Source organism: Aspergillus heteromorphus (genome assembly GCF_003184545.1).
Source record: "Aspergillus heteromorphus CBS 117.55 chromosome Unknown BO70scaffold_3, whole genome shotgun sequence".
In the NCBI taxonomy this organism is placed as follows: domain Eukaryota; kingdom Fungi; phylum Ascomycota; class Eurotiomycetes; order Eurotiales; family Aspergillaceae; genus Aspergillus; species Aspergillus heteromorphus.
The window spans coordinates 1,144,571-1,159,144 of NW_020290408.1; the positions used below are offsets into that span (position 1 = coordinate 1,144,571).

The window sequence follows — 14,574 nt, forward strand, 5'->3', positions numbered from 1 at the left end:
GAAGAAAATAAGAGTGTTCATTTGGAGGGTTCGGACGAGAACCCCATAACAACAATAAGTACTTCCTTCCCTACAGTGCGGGCAGATCGGCCCTGACACGTTCTAGCCAGTCCATCACTACAGTACCTATAATACCTCCTATGCCTACCTCATTCGGCCATCCTTCCCTTTTCCCTCAAAAAACCAGGCCATGAAATGATTGCCATTCTAGAATAGGCTCATTAGAATGATGAATCAATTGATTAAATAAACTTCGTCAAAGCTCATCGGAAGGTAAGTAGGTTGGTATCCAGGGGAATAAAGGTAGAAATAGAAATAAAGTCAAAAGAAAACAAAACAAAACAAACCCCCTATTCAACCCACAAAAAAGCAGGAGAACCTAGGGGGAGGTGGGGGACTCATAAAAACAGAACAAAAAAATGGTAGTAGTAGAATAGAAAGAAAAGAAAAAGAAATCTCCAAGATTTGGCCCGTACAGACACAGACACGATCTCAAGCTCAATCTCAAGCTCAGGAATGTTAATTGAAACGTAAACGCCCTCCCAGTGCAGTGCTGATCATCAATTCAGTGGTGTATCTCTCAAATGTCGGGACTGGATTTCCGCCCTTCAAACGGCATGTCTTTTTTCTTTTTTTTTTCTTTTTCTAGCCTCGTTTTTTTTCTTTCTTTCTTCTTCTTCGTCTTCTCCGTCTACCTGAACTTGGCTCGACACCGACCCATAACTTCGCCTTGACAGACCAACTCGGCGCTGAATTCACTGCCGTCGAGGGTCAGGTAAATATCAAAGTATACGCGGTAGAACGTCCCCTGGGGCGTGTCCATGCGCTCGAAATCAGTCTCCAGGTTCTTGCGGGACAAGTCCGACGTGAGTGTGACGACCTCCTTGATGCCTGCAGCAACGTTAATACCAGTGGCCAGGCGGATGGCAAGGGGGGGCAGCTTACGTGGATCTTTCGTGTACTCCGGGCACACATCCTCGTCACAAGCGTACAGGATATCCTCGTACATCAGGGTTGCCCCCGGCGCAACCTGGCGGAAGAAGCTGACCTTGACCGGCTCACCGATCTTCACCCGCTCGCCCTTTTGCACAAAGATCTGTCGCGTGTACTTGCACCGGTCGCGGCCGTCCAGACTGGGGACGCGGTACTGCTCCGGGTGGTAGCCTTCCTTGAAGGGCTGCAGCGTGGCCATCAGGTAATGGCGTCGCGCCACACGGTGGGTGATCACCCGCTCGGTGATACCGGCCGTCACGGCTCCCTTGACGATGGCGGCGACCGAGTCCATCGGTCGGACCACCTTGGTTTGGTACTGTGGCGGAACGTGAAGCTTGATCTGCTGGAAAAGATACTCCGAGGCACCGAACCCACCGACAACCAGGACGTTCTACATCGTGGTTAGTACGCTATGCAGACCTTTTGATTCGCACGGAGACATACCTGGAGCGACCGGTTCTGCGCTTGGATCGCGATGATTTGGTTGCGCACCAACTCGAGAATCCGGTTGACGACCGGCTCGAAACACTGCAGGATTTCCTCGTTGGTGAACGTCATGTAACCTTCCTCGATGCCGGCATCCGGGAAGTCAGCTTCGATTCCGACATCAACCGCCCATTTCTGGCCGTTGTTGCGGAAGTCGGCCTTGATCCGGTTTTCGAAGTCCATGATGCACTTGGCGTACACCTTCCCGGCGGTCCGAGAACCATCGGGCAGTTTCATCTTCCGGATCTTCGCCCGCAGGATGTTGCTGAAGTTGCGGTTGAGAGCGGTCGACCCGCAGGAGTCTCCCGAACCCGCCGTGCATTCAGCGACGCTGAACGGTTGCTCTTCTTCCACCTCATACGCGATCAGATCCACGGTACCACCACCACAGTCGACGATCAGGATGGCATCGCCGATCTTCAGGTTGAGCAACCCGGTCTTGGCGCAGAACAGGGCCGCGGCCTCCGGTTCCGAGACCAGCGTGAGGCGGTTGTCGTTCTCGTCGCGCAAGAATCCGGCTTGGAGGGCGGCCGCGCGGGTTGCTGCCTTGCCCGCATCATTCCAGATGGCGGGTACGGTGAGATAGTAGCGGATGTTGCGCTCTTCTCGCGTGAACACCTCGCCCAGAGTCTTCTGGAGCTGCGCCCGCATCGCCTGTCGCAGCTTGAAGAGGTAGTCGGCGGCGACGTCGATCTCCGACTTGCCCGGCGGCAAGGGCGGCAGGTTGATGGGGTCGATGTAGGTGTTGCCGGAAAGCATCAGCTGAAGCTTGAACCACTCGACCTTCTGCACCCCTTGCTTTGGATACCCGGTGGGGGCCAACGCATCCGCAATGTCCGGGCCCCAGCCCACCACCTTCTGGTATTGATCGTAGTACAAGACGGTTGGAATCTGCGAGCGTCACATCACGCGGTCAGCATCCGGGTCATCCTCAAATATTTTGGGAGGGGGGGGAGAGGGGGTAGAGGGGGTAGGGTTGAACCCACCTTCTGTTTGGTGTGCGTTCCGGCGCCAGGCCACTCGGTGATGATATCCTCTCGAGCCTCGTTGTTAGTCGCAAAGGCAAAGGCGACACCGGAGAAGGTAGTGCCAAAGTCAATGCCGACGATCAGCTGAGCCTTGCTCCGGCCGGCGCCTTCGACTTCGACGGCGGGGTTCCGCATGCCGTACTGCGGCTGGTGTAGGCCCTGGTTCATGCCGGGGGCGAGCTGCTGCTGTTGCTGCTGCTGCAACGGGTATCCGGGAGGAGCACCCATGGGGGCAACGGCGGACTGCGGGTAGGGGAGGTTGGTGTTCAAGGGCGGCGGGTGGTGCGCCATCTGTTGAGTGGGAGGGAGCGGGCTGGTGGGACGGCCAGCGGTGTTATAGGTGTAGCTCGGGGGCCGCCCCAAGGAATTCTGATTATTCATGGGGAGGCTGGCGGTGGAGGAGGAGTGGCCGGAGGGAGGAGAGCTGGGCGAAGTGGTGGAGGAGGAGGAGGGAGGGGCGATGAGGGTGCTGGTGGATGGGGCCGAAACAACGGGCTGGGAGTGCTGGACGGGCGAGGGTGAGGGCGAGAGCGAATGCGAGTGGTGGTTCTTGTTGCGCTTCGTCCCGAAGGTAAACGATTTGAAGTTCAACCGTGAGCTCATCAGGTCGATGTGAATGACCGATGATGGTTCAACGGTGGGAACAAAGAGGGGGGGAGGAGGAGGAGGAGGAGGAGGAGGAAGGTCAGAACAGAGAAGGGAAAAGGGAAGAAAGAGAAGAGGGAGAGAGAAAGAGGGAGAAGGGAGGGAGGGGGGGGGAAAGACGAGAGAAGGATGAAGAGGGGGGGGGACTAAAGAAGGAGTGGGCGAAGTCGAGAGGCAGTGCCGGGGAAGGTCTGCGATGGAGGAGTGAGATTGAGAGAGTGAGAGTGAGAGAGACAGAGAGTGGGGAGGGGAAGGGAAGGGAAGGGAACGCAGAAGGACAAACACGAGGGCGAAACAAGACTGCGGGGGATAGAAATGACAGTCAACAGAGCAGGAATCCCAGGAATCCGGCCTGGAATGATGGATGACCTCCGGGGTATCACAATCAGACTGCCACACCGCATCTGTTCTAATCTCCGCCCGTGTCTTTCAATCAGAATCATAACCATTATTACTTACTTCTTCTCTCTATTAGTTAGTGTTATTGTGATGTCCTTCTGTGTCTGTGTCTGTATTTGTACCATACGGTTCTATACCGTATGGAGTGACCGCCATCTCCCACGGGCCCGACTCCGAGCCCCGTCACGATCCGTCACGATCCGTCTGACCGGCGGGGCTTCTTTCCTTCTTGCGCCCGACGCCTTGTCCTGCCTTCTTTCTCTTTACTCTTTGCTCTTTCTCTTTCTCTTCATCTCTTACTTTCTCTTTTCTTCTTCTTCTTCTTCTTCTTCTTCTTCTTCTTCTCTTCATCCGTTCTTTCCCATTCTTTCCTACTTTTTACCCCCTCGATTTACTCTTCCTCCATCGCCCCACCGAAGATGTGAGTAGTCTTTGTTTTGTACCTGAGCCACGGGCCACCCCCCCGAATGGCCCCAAAGAACCCACGCCGCTAAGCCTCGCGACTCCCCAGCCTTGCCCGGTTCCCGTTTTCTTTGTTTGGTTGGTTGCGCTGCGGCTGAAAGTCCTCGCCGATCTTCCGTCTGTCTGTCTGGCTGTCTGGTCCGGTACCATTCTTTACCATACGATAGATACTGTCAGGCAGCCATATACACCACACCACACTACACCACACACCCAGAATCACTCGCAATATCATAGATTTATCTTCTTCCTCGCCACCCAATGCGACGGCCGGTACAGCGGCACCAGCATGCTATTCGGGTCTTGAATATACCCACACCACGGCCGCTCATGTCCCGCCTGGCGCTTCTCGATCGCAAATCCCATGCGCTCCACGAGGCAAAACACTTCTGTCTCCGTCAGCTCCACATTGCCCGGCTCGCCAATCCCCTGGTCCTGCGTCTCATCGCTGCCTCCGTGGCTGCGGTTGCTGCCGTCCTCGAAATGCCACAGCAGCGGTCCGACGTTGATCCAGATGCCCCCGGGCTTCAGGCAGTGTCGGATCGCCTCGATATACCGGATCAGATTGGGCGCCGTGTCGATGAAGAAGACCGTGGCCACCGCGTCGAACACCGCCTCGTTGCTCGGGTTGCTGTACAGCACCGTGAAGTCCGCCGCCGACATGCTCATCTTCCCGAACGGCGTCGCGCTTCCCTGCGCCTCCACCATCGTCGTCCCCGGGTGCGTATCGGGGATCTGCACCGTCTGTAACTGCTGGTCTCGCGACAGCAGATTCGAGAAGTGCAGCGCGAACGGATGCAGCGTGTGCTGCCGCGCCCCCGTCGTGTGGTTCAACACCCAGCTACTCGCCAGTAACTGATGATACGAGATCTCGTTCCCTTCGGCCGCGAAGCCCGCCGCGCAGACCTCAAACACCAGTCGTCCCAGCCCCGCGCCAGGAACAAGCACCTTGACCTCATCCTCCTCGGTCCCGCCAGCCCGGCCTCCGAACTCGTTGCGCAGGTCCTGCAGCACCGGGGCATAGCACGCCTCCCGCTCCGACTGCCCTTCCGCGCTCCAGTCCCGGTAGAACTGGCGCAGGGTCGAGTGCGCCTTGTTCACGTCCGCGGAATTGGCCGTGCCGTGCCAGTTCTGGCTGGGGTCGGCGGGGTCCGGGGTCGCGGGGAGCCCGAACGAGGCGAGGCCCGTGGCGAGGATGGCGTCGGCGATCTCAGCGTTCACGTCAATCGCGTCGTCGACCCGGTTGAAGTTATCGAGGATGGAGAACGGCGGCTCCGCGAGCATCTGCCAGTGGGCGGACGGGAGGGCGTAGAAGGCCTGCCGCCGCCGGTGCGTGGTGTTCTGGTGCGCCGTTCGTCGGTATTGTCTGTCGTAGTCAGTATTCGTAGTTTATGGCCGATAAGCAGCGATCGACATCGATATACGACGCGCGACAGCACCCCGCACAGCAGGTCGCTGTAAAACACACGCACCGAAACGAATCCAAGGTCGCAAAGAGCACTCTCCGCTCGTCGTGGTCGGCCAATGGGTCGAAATCGCCGGACCAGCTCCGGATCTCATCCGGTTCGTCGGGCAGGTCGGGCATGTTGGTGTGGGTGTGGGTGGTCAATTCAGATGGATGCGTATGTTCAAGAGCATATTAATCTGGATGGCTTCTTTTTACAGGCCATAAGTCAGGAATGTCGGGTCTAGTCGACTGTCGAGAAGGTAGAAAGTGACTGAAAGAGCGGACAGAGTAGAAGTAAGTGAGTGAGTGGTTGTTGGTTGTTGGTTGTGGACCCGCCCGTGTTTGTTTGGCGGGGAAGCATCCAGAAGCGGCGGTTTCTCCCACTGCCACTGCCACTCCCTCTCTCTCTTCACACAAACTCCCCTCATTCCCCCTCATCACATCAACCAACATCATCACCATCACCATCACCATCAACCCCCCCCCCCCCTGATATCTACTTCCAAAATACAAAATACAAAATGGCCTCCCCAGCAATTGCAACCGCACCATCAACAGCATCCCCCACCCCCCAGGAAATCTCCTTCCCCCTCCCCCAGGCCCTGCACACCACCGCCCACATCCACCTCACCCGTCTGGCCACCTGCGCCACCGTGTTTCTGGCCTCCTCCTCCACCCCCGGCGATGCGGCGGGGAGTGGCAGTGGCAGTCTCAAGCCCATGGGGAGTTTGGTGTATGCGATGCCGGATGTGAGTGTTCTTTTTCTTTTTTCTTTCCCCCCCTATTTCATATGATATGTTATATTATATTATATTATTATACCATATCTCCTGTCTATTCTGCTCTGTGCATGGCTGGGCTGTGTACACGTGTGTGTGTGTGTGTGTGTGTGTGGCGGTGGTTGTGGTTGTGGTTGTGGCTATTTCTCTTTCTATGTTTGTTTTATCCGGGCTGTGGAGTGATGGTATATTGTGGTTGTCTGTCTGTCTATCTACCTTCGATATGAGATGGGTTGATACCTACTTTATATGACAGGAGATGATATGATATGATATGATATGATAAAATCTGGGTTACTGTGCTGAGTGTTGATGGATGGAGCTTGTCTTGCCATTATCTTGTATACCCTTACCCTGCACTCGATACTCTACCCCCCACACTCCTAGATCCTACATCTACATCTACACCACCGCATCCCCTCCCCTCTCAATCTCACAACAACTTGATATCCCCCCCCCCCCCAAAAATCTACATTTATTAACAAGGATGCAGCTCAAAAACCCATCCCAACCCCTCTCGACAATCCTCTATTCCGCCCCCTCAAGCGTGGAATACACGACGCGGGTGGCCAAGATCCTGGCCCGCCGGATGCGCGTCCCCGTGTACGTGGGCTGCAGCATCGACCCCGTGGCGCTGGGGCTAATGGTCGAGGAGGAGATGGAGGGGGTGAGGCGGGTGGTTGAAGTGGTGATGGAGCGGTGGGAGAAATACTAATATAGTAGTATTGTATTCTCTGGGGGGAGTTGTTGATTCATGGATGAATCTGGATGGATGGTATCGAGTGGGGTTGTTTAGGGATTGGGTTGGATGCATGGGTGGTGTTTGTCGGTCCGTTTCCTATTTATTATTTGTCTTGAAATTGGGGCTTGGGTTAGGTTTGTCTGGGTTTGAGTTAGTCGGTGTTATGGGTTTTGTGATGTGATTGATTGCATGATGGGGTTGGTAGGCGTTGAAGTCTTTGTTCCCATGTTTCAATTTCATCTTGCTTGCTGGAAGTAAAGTAAGCAAGGCCTGACAGGGAAGGAAGAAGAGAACCCCTCCATCAGCTGATGATATGGCCGAGTCAAGTATAATCCACAGCAGCTGCATGCTCACGCGAGCAGCTGCCCAGTACTTACCGATACAGCCAGCTGACTGGCCCAACATCCTCGATCTAACCACCCCTCGAATACCCGACATCCTGACATGGACATCCCTTTAGCCCGGCATGGTCACAGTTACACCAAATCTGGATCTGGATCTGGACCTGACTGGACCGGATCTAGCCATCAGTCAGTCATCATAATACGAGGCAATAATATCGAGCTCATATCCCGGGATATGAACCCATCGTCTCGATCACCAATGATCGCATGCGCCGTCTGTGCGGGCGAGACTGGGCTGTCAGCGGAACAGCCAGCTCCGTGCGGCCTCGACTAGGCACAACAATGCAGCACGCGGCGCCGACTAAAAAAAGCATGTATGCACCCACGACGGCTCGTTTCCGACTCCAATCAGGCTATAGGCCAGACAGCCAGGCTGCCGTATCCAGCCTTCGAAAGGCAGAGTATTTAGGTAGATGAAACGCAACGGCGAGCCTCCGGACGGCTATCGGAATCAGCTCCGAGCGCCCGGCTAAAATGTGGAGCTGCTAACTTGCCCTCATAAGGTAATTAGACGTGCTTAGTTCCCAGCGGTCTGTTTTCGGCCGGAAAGGAGACAATGGCTCAATCCCATTGTGGTTGTCTGCCAGTAGAAGCCAGATTAAAACAGATTAAAGTGGTGTAGGACTGCGTAGCTGACTAGATATCGGTGCCTGCGACTATTCCCCTTCTGTCGTCATCGCATAACCGAAGCACGACACCGGTTAGATCCTTGAATCCGTGGCCATTGGTGTTCACATCAGATAATCGGTTGGGGCGAAGGTGGGTATGCTGCGCATCTCGGACATGCGTCACATTGCCCGGACCTGGGAGAAGCCGGCTCACTCGGTCGGATGCCTGCATCTCAGCTCAGCTGCCATGGCTTGATGCGGATTGGCCCAATGACAGGTCAAATCCCGACCTGATCTCGGATCTGCTCCGTCCACGAAGGGGCGTGAAGCAGGAGACAGTGGCCCGGTCGGAGTATGAGGGAGAGATTTCTTCCCGGTCATGCAAAGATGAGGAGTACTCGACTCAGCCAGACGCTAATGTTGATGGGACAAAGGAGAATGACCACAAAGTGCCAAGGGCAAGGCGCTGGCTGTCTGCTCGCAACCTTGGCCGTCGATGGGCCACCAGCAGAGCCTGCAGGCCCTTTGACCGGCTCGTGGCGAAGCGGCGCCGCTAAGCCTAGACGACTGCCATGCAATCTCCGACTCAATCCGTCAAGCGCAGGTTTGCTGGACGCGCAGGTTGTCAGGTACAGTGCAGCATGCTTGATCGGGGTCTGCTGCGTGGTCGGGGCAGGGATGCTCTCTACGATGGGATTTGGCCAGACCGCGGCACGGCTGGAATTCCGTGAAACAATTCCGAACCAGGCCTCCCAACCCAATCACCTTCATCGAGAAGATAAGATAGCGAGTCACTTGCGGCACGAGCCCTGTTGCGCACCGCCTGCTCGCCTCGCGGGGCCTATGAAAAGTCTGCGGCGTCTGGCAAATTACGACGACAGGGGACAGACAAACAGAGTCAGACAATAGCTCCTGCCATTAATATCGTCATGCAGGTAGGTCAATGCATGGCCCACGTGGACCGTTGTGCCCTCGCCGGCTCGCCATTGGCCCCAAGGCAGCGCTCCGAGGGGGAGGGGAAGAAGGGAGGAGGGGGCCAGTGAGCGATGGCCATAGATATTAGACAGACAGATGGGCCAGCCATGAAACAAGAGGCCGGCAGACCCTTGTTGGCAGTGGGCGCGCGGATAAGCACGTATTGGCCTGGGCGAGGGTGGGTAGAAGGTTAGTTCCGGTGACGGAACTCGCCGAATCGTGTCAAGATTGACTAGTCCGGTGGGAAGTCGATGCTTCTATGGGACGGGCGTCCGCACTGAGCTGACCGGCGGGGGCCCAGGAGGCAGACGAAAACCCCTCAACAGGGCTTCCTGACTCGTGACAAGCCACTCCAAGGCCATTAGCAGCACTCAGCAGAGGCCAGATCCAGAATCCAGAACCAGGCTGGCCATCACCACCACCGATCAACGACAATGGCAATTAGAGGATGGGGTGCAGCGGCCGACTGTCACGGGAAGGACCACATGGGGCCGGACCCTGGATGCTCCAATAATAACCGGGCCACTAGCCGGTGTGTCTCCGGGCCAAACCTCCAAAGGGATCCTTTCCCGTCCGGCTGCCGGAACGCGACGAGGCAAAGGGTTGCTAGCTTCAGCTACTGGTTGGCGGGCCTGGAGCCTGGGAGGGGCCATGGAAGAGATCCGATGGCTGCACGACTCCAACGACCCGAGCACCGAACAGGTAGTAGGTCGGTAGGTCAGGCAGCCTACTGGGTCAGCCGTCAGTACTAGTTGGCACCTACTAGTCCTGTGTAGTGAGTAGTTAGTAGTCTGTAGCCTCCCTGCTATTATCAATCCGCAGGGCAGGAATCCGGATTACGGCGCGCTTGGGGTTTCTTTGTTCCCCGTCCGGGTGCGCAGGAACAGATAGGTCAGAATCCATGTCCGGTCTAATAGCAACCGAATCGCCCAGCGTCGCTGGAGATCTCGGTAAGAATATCCGGACATGGTATGTTACATCGTACCTGACCTCTCAGACATGCAGTCACTAGCGGTCCTTAGTTGATTGAGCCTGCCGCTCCATCTCGGTCCATTGCAGCGGAGATGAGTGGGAGGGGTTTTTTTTTTTTTTTTTTTTTTTTTTTTTTTTTTTTTTTTTTTTTTTTTTTTTTTTTTCGCTCGTTGCTGACACTTCACGAGTCGCAAGATGTTGGGGCTGCCTCCACTGGCGGACGATACTATCAACAATCTGGTGAGTGCCTAGCCTCCGTATGCGGCATCTGATCGCAGAGCTGGTGCGGGGACCGATTCCACGACGGTCTCGATACGAGTCTAGAGCCCAGGTCCCGAGTCGAACATCCAGCCAACCCGACCATCATGCAACCAACCCACAGGGGTCCAAAGCTATCTCTCCGCGGCGTCACGACCTGCGATGTCTGACCGGGCAGTGCAGGCAGACCTCGAGGGGTCAGTGGGCCGTGGTCCAGCGTCGAGGCCAAGGCTGGGTCGGGAAGGGGACAGGGGAAACCTGGCTGACCAACGGTTCGACAAGTCGGCAGAGTGTGGGAGGGGGATGCGTAACCCGCGAGTAGGAGTGACGACTGACGAGGCCGGCGCCCAACGAGTAGCTAGCTAGCTAAGGGGCGACGGATGGAGTCCGTCTGTGCGAAAGAGCCGACCATATAGGCTGGGGATATCATTTCCGCTCCCCCTCATGTGGCCCCGGGTGGGCAGGGCAGCAAGGAAACCGGAGCATCATGCAGGATCGGTGATGCAGCTAAAGGTCGTGCTTCCCGCCATGCCTTTCCTGCGCAGGCACAGGCGGCCATAGTCGGACACTCGGTGGTGGATGAAGTGGATGAGGTGTGGTATGTGGATGTCGTATGCACGAGAGACTGAATCGTAGGACGGAACAGCCCGTGCTGCCTGTCGGCAGATGCAGCGTGAACGGAAGAAAAGAGCCGGAAGTTTAAGGAGGGTGGTGAGGAGGAGGAGAGTGTACAGAACACAAAGGACAGGGGATGAACAGATAGATAGAGGAGAGGACAATCGAGTGTGCGATCGGAGGTTGGAGTTGTACCGTTCCTGCCAGACCAATCAGGCAGGAAGGCAGACAGCCTCGTTCCTTCCTACTTTGTCGACAATCAGCCAGCCATGACGCCTTCCCGATTGGGATACCATGCCTTCTCTCTCTCTCTCTCTCTCTCTCTCTCTCTCTCTCTCTCTCTCTCTCTCTCCCCTCTACTCCGTCCTTCGTACTTCGTACTTAATGTTGATCCTCTCTCATCATTTCTCCTCCTGACAACACCCCATGGACCCTGTGCCCATCCTTTCCCTCCCTTCATTTTCGATCGACGCCGCCGTCAGCCGTCAGCCGTCCACCGTCATACTACAGAGTCCTACCAGGGTGGAATGCGATGCCAAGTTGACTACGGCCCAGTCTCGACCGAGGCTAGCTAGATACACCCTCTGGCACTCTGCATCCGCCATCCGCCATAGCAGGAGGGTGAGACTGGACTGGACTGCCGGGTGAGGCCATTATCATTGGCCTGCTCCGTCCTACGCTAACCGATGGGACGGCGAGTCTCGATTTGCTGACGGGCGATGAAGGCACCGCGGCAGCCACACAAGCCTCAAAAAGCCTCGCGGGACAATTGCGAGGGAAATGGCGCCAAGGAGAAAATCTCGGGCCATGAGCAATAGCGATTGCCGTATTTCTTACTGGCAAGGGTGGAGTAAGATGGGGGGAATCAAAAAAAAAAAAAAAAAAAAAAAAAAAAAAAAAAAAAAAAACCAAAAACCAAAAAGAAAAACCGAAAAAAAAAAGGAAAAACCAAAAAAAAAAAAGGAGCCAAGGAAAGTCTTACTAGGCCACATTTAGTAGGAGACGATCCCAAAGCTCGTCGGATGCCAGTCATCATCCCCAGCAGCAGAAGCATCAACACCATCATCCGATAATTATAATAATTCGCGAACCGATCTGGTCGGACCAGATAAATATGGGGAGGCCCGGAGATTTTTCGCTGCCGCCGTCCACCCGGGCGGTTTTCTCCGTGTTTCGTCCGAAAGGAAACCAACTCAGCCACGGTGAGCCAACGCCATCGTCAGCACCCGCTTGAGATTCCGAGTGTCAGGTGTGTCTGATGGTGAGCATACGTACTACGTACTATCTACCCCCCCCCCCCCCCCCGAAGATGAGGTGGTGGTTATTCACCATCGCGTAATGCGCAGGATTCGCGGTGGAACTGCCCACGGTTGCGGCCTCGTGCTTCCATGTGGCTCCTCCAATGGTCGCGATCCGGAGGCGGGATTCCGAAGTCGATCGTCAGAACGAGGTTGATGATGTTGCCTTTGTCCCGTCGGAGGGGAAAGGGAGAAAAAAAGTAAACATATCTCCCCCCCCCCCTCGCTGGAGGACGACGTATGGGTATGACATGATTGATTGCCTTCCGGAGATACTGTGTATGGCGTCGGCACCCTACTGGCGGGAATGCGCCTCCGAGCAAAACGAATGGATCGTCTCAGGGGAGCAGCACGGACGCCATCCTCGTTCTCATCGGTCATCGGTGAAGAGAATAAGAATAGCAATAAGATCCTCCCCGGACGTCCAATCAGGCCGTTGACCCTGCTGCTCGTTGACTTTCAGATCCCGTCAACCGCCAGTCATCGCCAGTCATCCATCCGTCACTGCTGGGGAGCCCAACCCAACCAAACCGGAAGCCCTCCAGGCCCGTAGGCGCTGAGGTTGCCGTGATGATCATCCGCGAACCACGGCTTTGCGGTATGCGAAGGATAGCCAGGCCGTCTGCCGGTTTGCCAGCGGGCAGCGTCACAAAGTAGGACTGAGCCGGCGACTGCAGGCCAGGATTTAAGCACGGAGTTGCCCTCCGTACGGCCATGTCAGAACCATAGTTAAATCCCCTCCTGGGTACCAGTCCCAGTACCTGGGTTCGCAGGACCGACAGGCTAGGTTCCTATCCGAGGCCGTGCTCCGTCCCAACGTGAGGAGCGCGCCCTCCTTCCGCCCTTTCCTTTCCCTGGGTGGGCCCGCGGACCATGGGTTAAAAAAAGGACTCGGACGACAGACACGTCGTGATCCCAGGGAGTCGTCGCCAGAGCCAGGACACTGCCACCGCCGATCTCGGGATGCCTCCCACCTAGTCAGAGGTCTGATCCTCTGCTAACTTGCGAAGAAACCGCGACCGCCCACTGGAGGGAGAGGGAGGGCGCGATAGCAGTCAAGTCGACTTACGACGGTCGAGGCAGGAAGGCATCCAGCTCGTGGGCGCCGTCGCGAGCCCAACCCGGAAGCTTGAGCCGTAGGGCCCCCGACACGACGGGCCGTTGACCACCAGTCAGAGGTTCGTCAAGGGGAGAGCGGATGGGGATTGGGTCAGATCCGGCCCAAGGAAAGCCAAATTACATCGAACGATCGAACAAAGAAGAGCGAATCCGCCCGGAGAGACGGTTCCGTAGGCTGTCGCAGACTGTCGCAGCAGCCTGTAGGGCCCTGCTAATTTACCGGGAATTCCCCCCCCATTATTCTCCATTCTCCAGGCCCCAGGGCTGGCAGGCAGACAGGCAGACAAGCCATCAGCATCGGCATCGGCATCGCATCCATCGTCATCGTCATCATCTCCCCCCCTCAGAAAAAGAAAAGGAAGGGCAATCCACCAGTCAGACCCAGACAAGCCCGGAACCGGGGGGAGGGCAGGCTTGTCGGCAACAGCTTCCTAAGGATAGACTTCTGCAGTGGGTGACGGGCGCTGATTTGCTGGCCCCAGCTGCACCCGCGCCCCCATCGATCTGATTTGAGTAGGCGATGGCGTCGTTTCAGCCATGTTTTTCCTGCTCTGTAACCGGGGTCAGCCGAGAGACTTTCGGAGTCGTTTCCTGGACATGGGAAGACCCTGGCGCGGGCGCTGCTGGGGCGCCTTCCGAGGCCTGGTCGCCTCGCCGCATGCTGATTGCTGGGCGGGTTGGATCTCTGTCGCGGGGCGGGGGCGACGTGGTCTTTCTGTTCGAAGAGGATGAAGAGGGGGGTGGTGTTGAGAGAGGAGGATGGTTTAGGGTCGAAGGGCAGTAGTGGCAGTAGAAGCAGTAGAAGCAGTAGTCGCATCGAGACAACCGCGAGGGGCAGAAACCATCTTCTCCAGAATAAGCATAGTAATAATCATGATAGAATAAATCGGTCTGCCCCAAATAAGATAAAATAGGATAAAATAAAATAAAGAAAATAAATAATAGCTGCGAGAATAATAATTACCATCAGAATCATCACCAACCAGAAGAAACAAAAAAGCAAAATAAATAATCAGAACGGCCCTGCCCGAACTGGAGGCTCCAAAGGCCCTGAGGATGCCAGATTGAGGGCCGAGGGCCATGACTGCGCACGCCCGTCATTCCTCCTACTGACTGTTCTGCTCTCTATATTCCTCTCTGCCCTATTTACTCCCTCCCTCACTCTTCTTCTGCTATCCTCCTTCGACTATCCCCCCTCTCCCGTCTCTTTCTCTTCCTTTTCCCTTCTTCCTCTTCCCCTCCCTTCCTCCTTCCTCTCCCTCCCTCTCTCTCTCTCCCTCTCTCCCACTCCGTCCCTGATTCATTTCTCCTCGACTCTCCCTCAACTCTTCCCTCACCGTGTTG

General features: G+C 56.0%; 4 protein-coding genes across 4 annotated transcripts; 1 reads left to right on the forward strand and 3 right to left on the reverse strand.

Annotated features, from left to right (window-relative positions):
* Window positions 1–691: 691 nt before the first annotated feature.
* On the reverse strand, window positions 692–3,110 carry BO70DRAFT_350066 (Hsp70 family protein; the record flags this gene model as incomplete). Its single annotated transcript, XM_025541674.1, has 3 exons — window positions 692–1,384; window positions 1,438–2,370; window positions 2,466–3,110. 3 exons carry the CDS (start codon window positions 3,108–3,110, stop codon window positions 692–694), a joined length of 2,271 nt encoding a protein of 756 aa, XP_025402939.1.
* A 926-nt stretch (window positions 3,111–4,036) lies between these two features.
* BO70DRAFT_359095 (N2227-domain-containing protein) lies at window positions 4,037–5,761 on the reverse strand. The gene is made up of 2 exons (XM_025542460.1): window positions 5,486–5,761; window positions 4,037–5,379 (listed from the first exon to the last, which is right to left on the reverse strand). The coding sequence occupies exons 1-2, from the start codon at window positions 5,596–5,598 to the stop codon at window positions 4,245–4,247; spliced, it is 1,248 nt and encodes a 415-aa protein (XP_025402940.1). The 5' UTR covers window positions 5,599–5,761; the 3' UTR covers window positions 4,037–4,244.
* A 220-nt stretch (window positions 5,762–5,981) lies between these two features.
* BO70DRAFT_350068 (proteasome assembly chaperone 4 family protein) lies at window positions 5,982–6,954 on the forward strand (the record flags this gene model as incomplete). Its single annotated transcript, XM_025541675.1, has 2 exons — window positions 5,982–6,209; window positions 6,733–6,954. 2 exons carry the CDS (start codon window positions 5,982–5,984, stop codon window positions 6,952–6,954), a joined length of 450 nt encoding a protein of 149 aa, XP_025402941.1.
* Window positions 6,955–12,187: 5,233 nt separating this feature from the next.
* BO70DRAFT_359101 (uncharacterized protein) lies at window positions 12,188–13,327 on the reverse strand. Its single transcript, XM_025542461.1, has one exon. The coding sequence runs from the start codon at window positions 12,825–12,827 to the stop codon at window positions 12,540–12,542; it is 288 nt and encodes a 95-aa protein (XP_025402942.1). The 5' UTR covers window positions 12,828–13,327; the 3' UTR covers window positions 12,188–12,539.
* Between the last annotated feature and the right edge of the window lie 1,247 nt (window positions 13,328–14,574).

Coding starts and splice junctions, on each gene's coding strand:
- BO70DRAFT_359101 (XM_025542461.1), bottom strand. CDS start 12,827: ATGGCCGTACGGAGGGCAACTCCGTGCTTAAATCCTGGCCTGCAGTCG.
- BO70DRAFT_359095 (XM_025542460.1), bottom strand. CDS start 5,598: ATGCCCGACCTGCCCGACGAACCGGATGAGATCCGGAGCTGGTCCGGC. Junction 5,380..5,485: donor GCGACCTTGGATTCGTTTCG/GTGCGTGTGTTT, acceptor TGACTACGACAG/ACAATACCGACGAACGGCGC.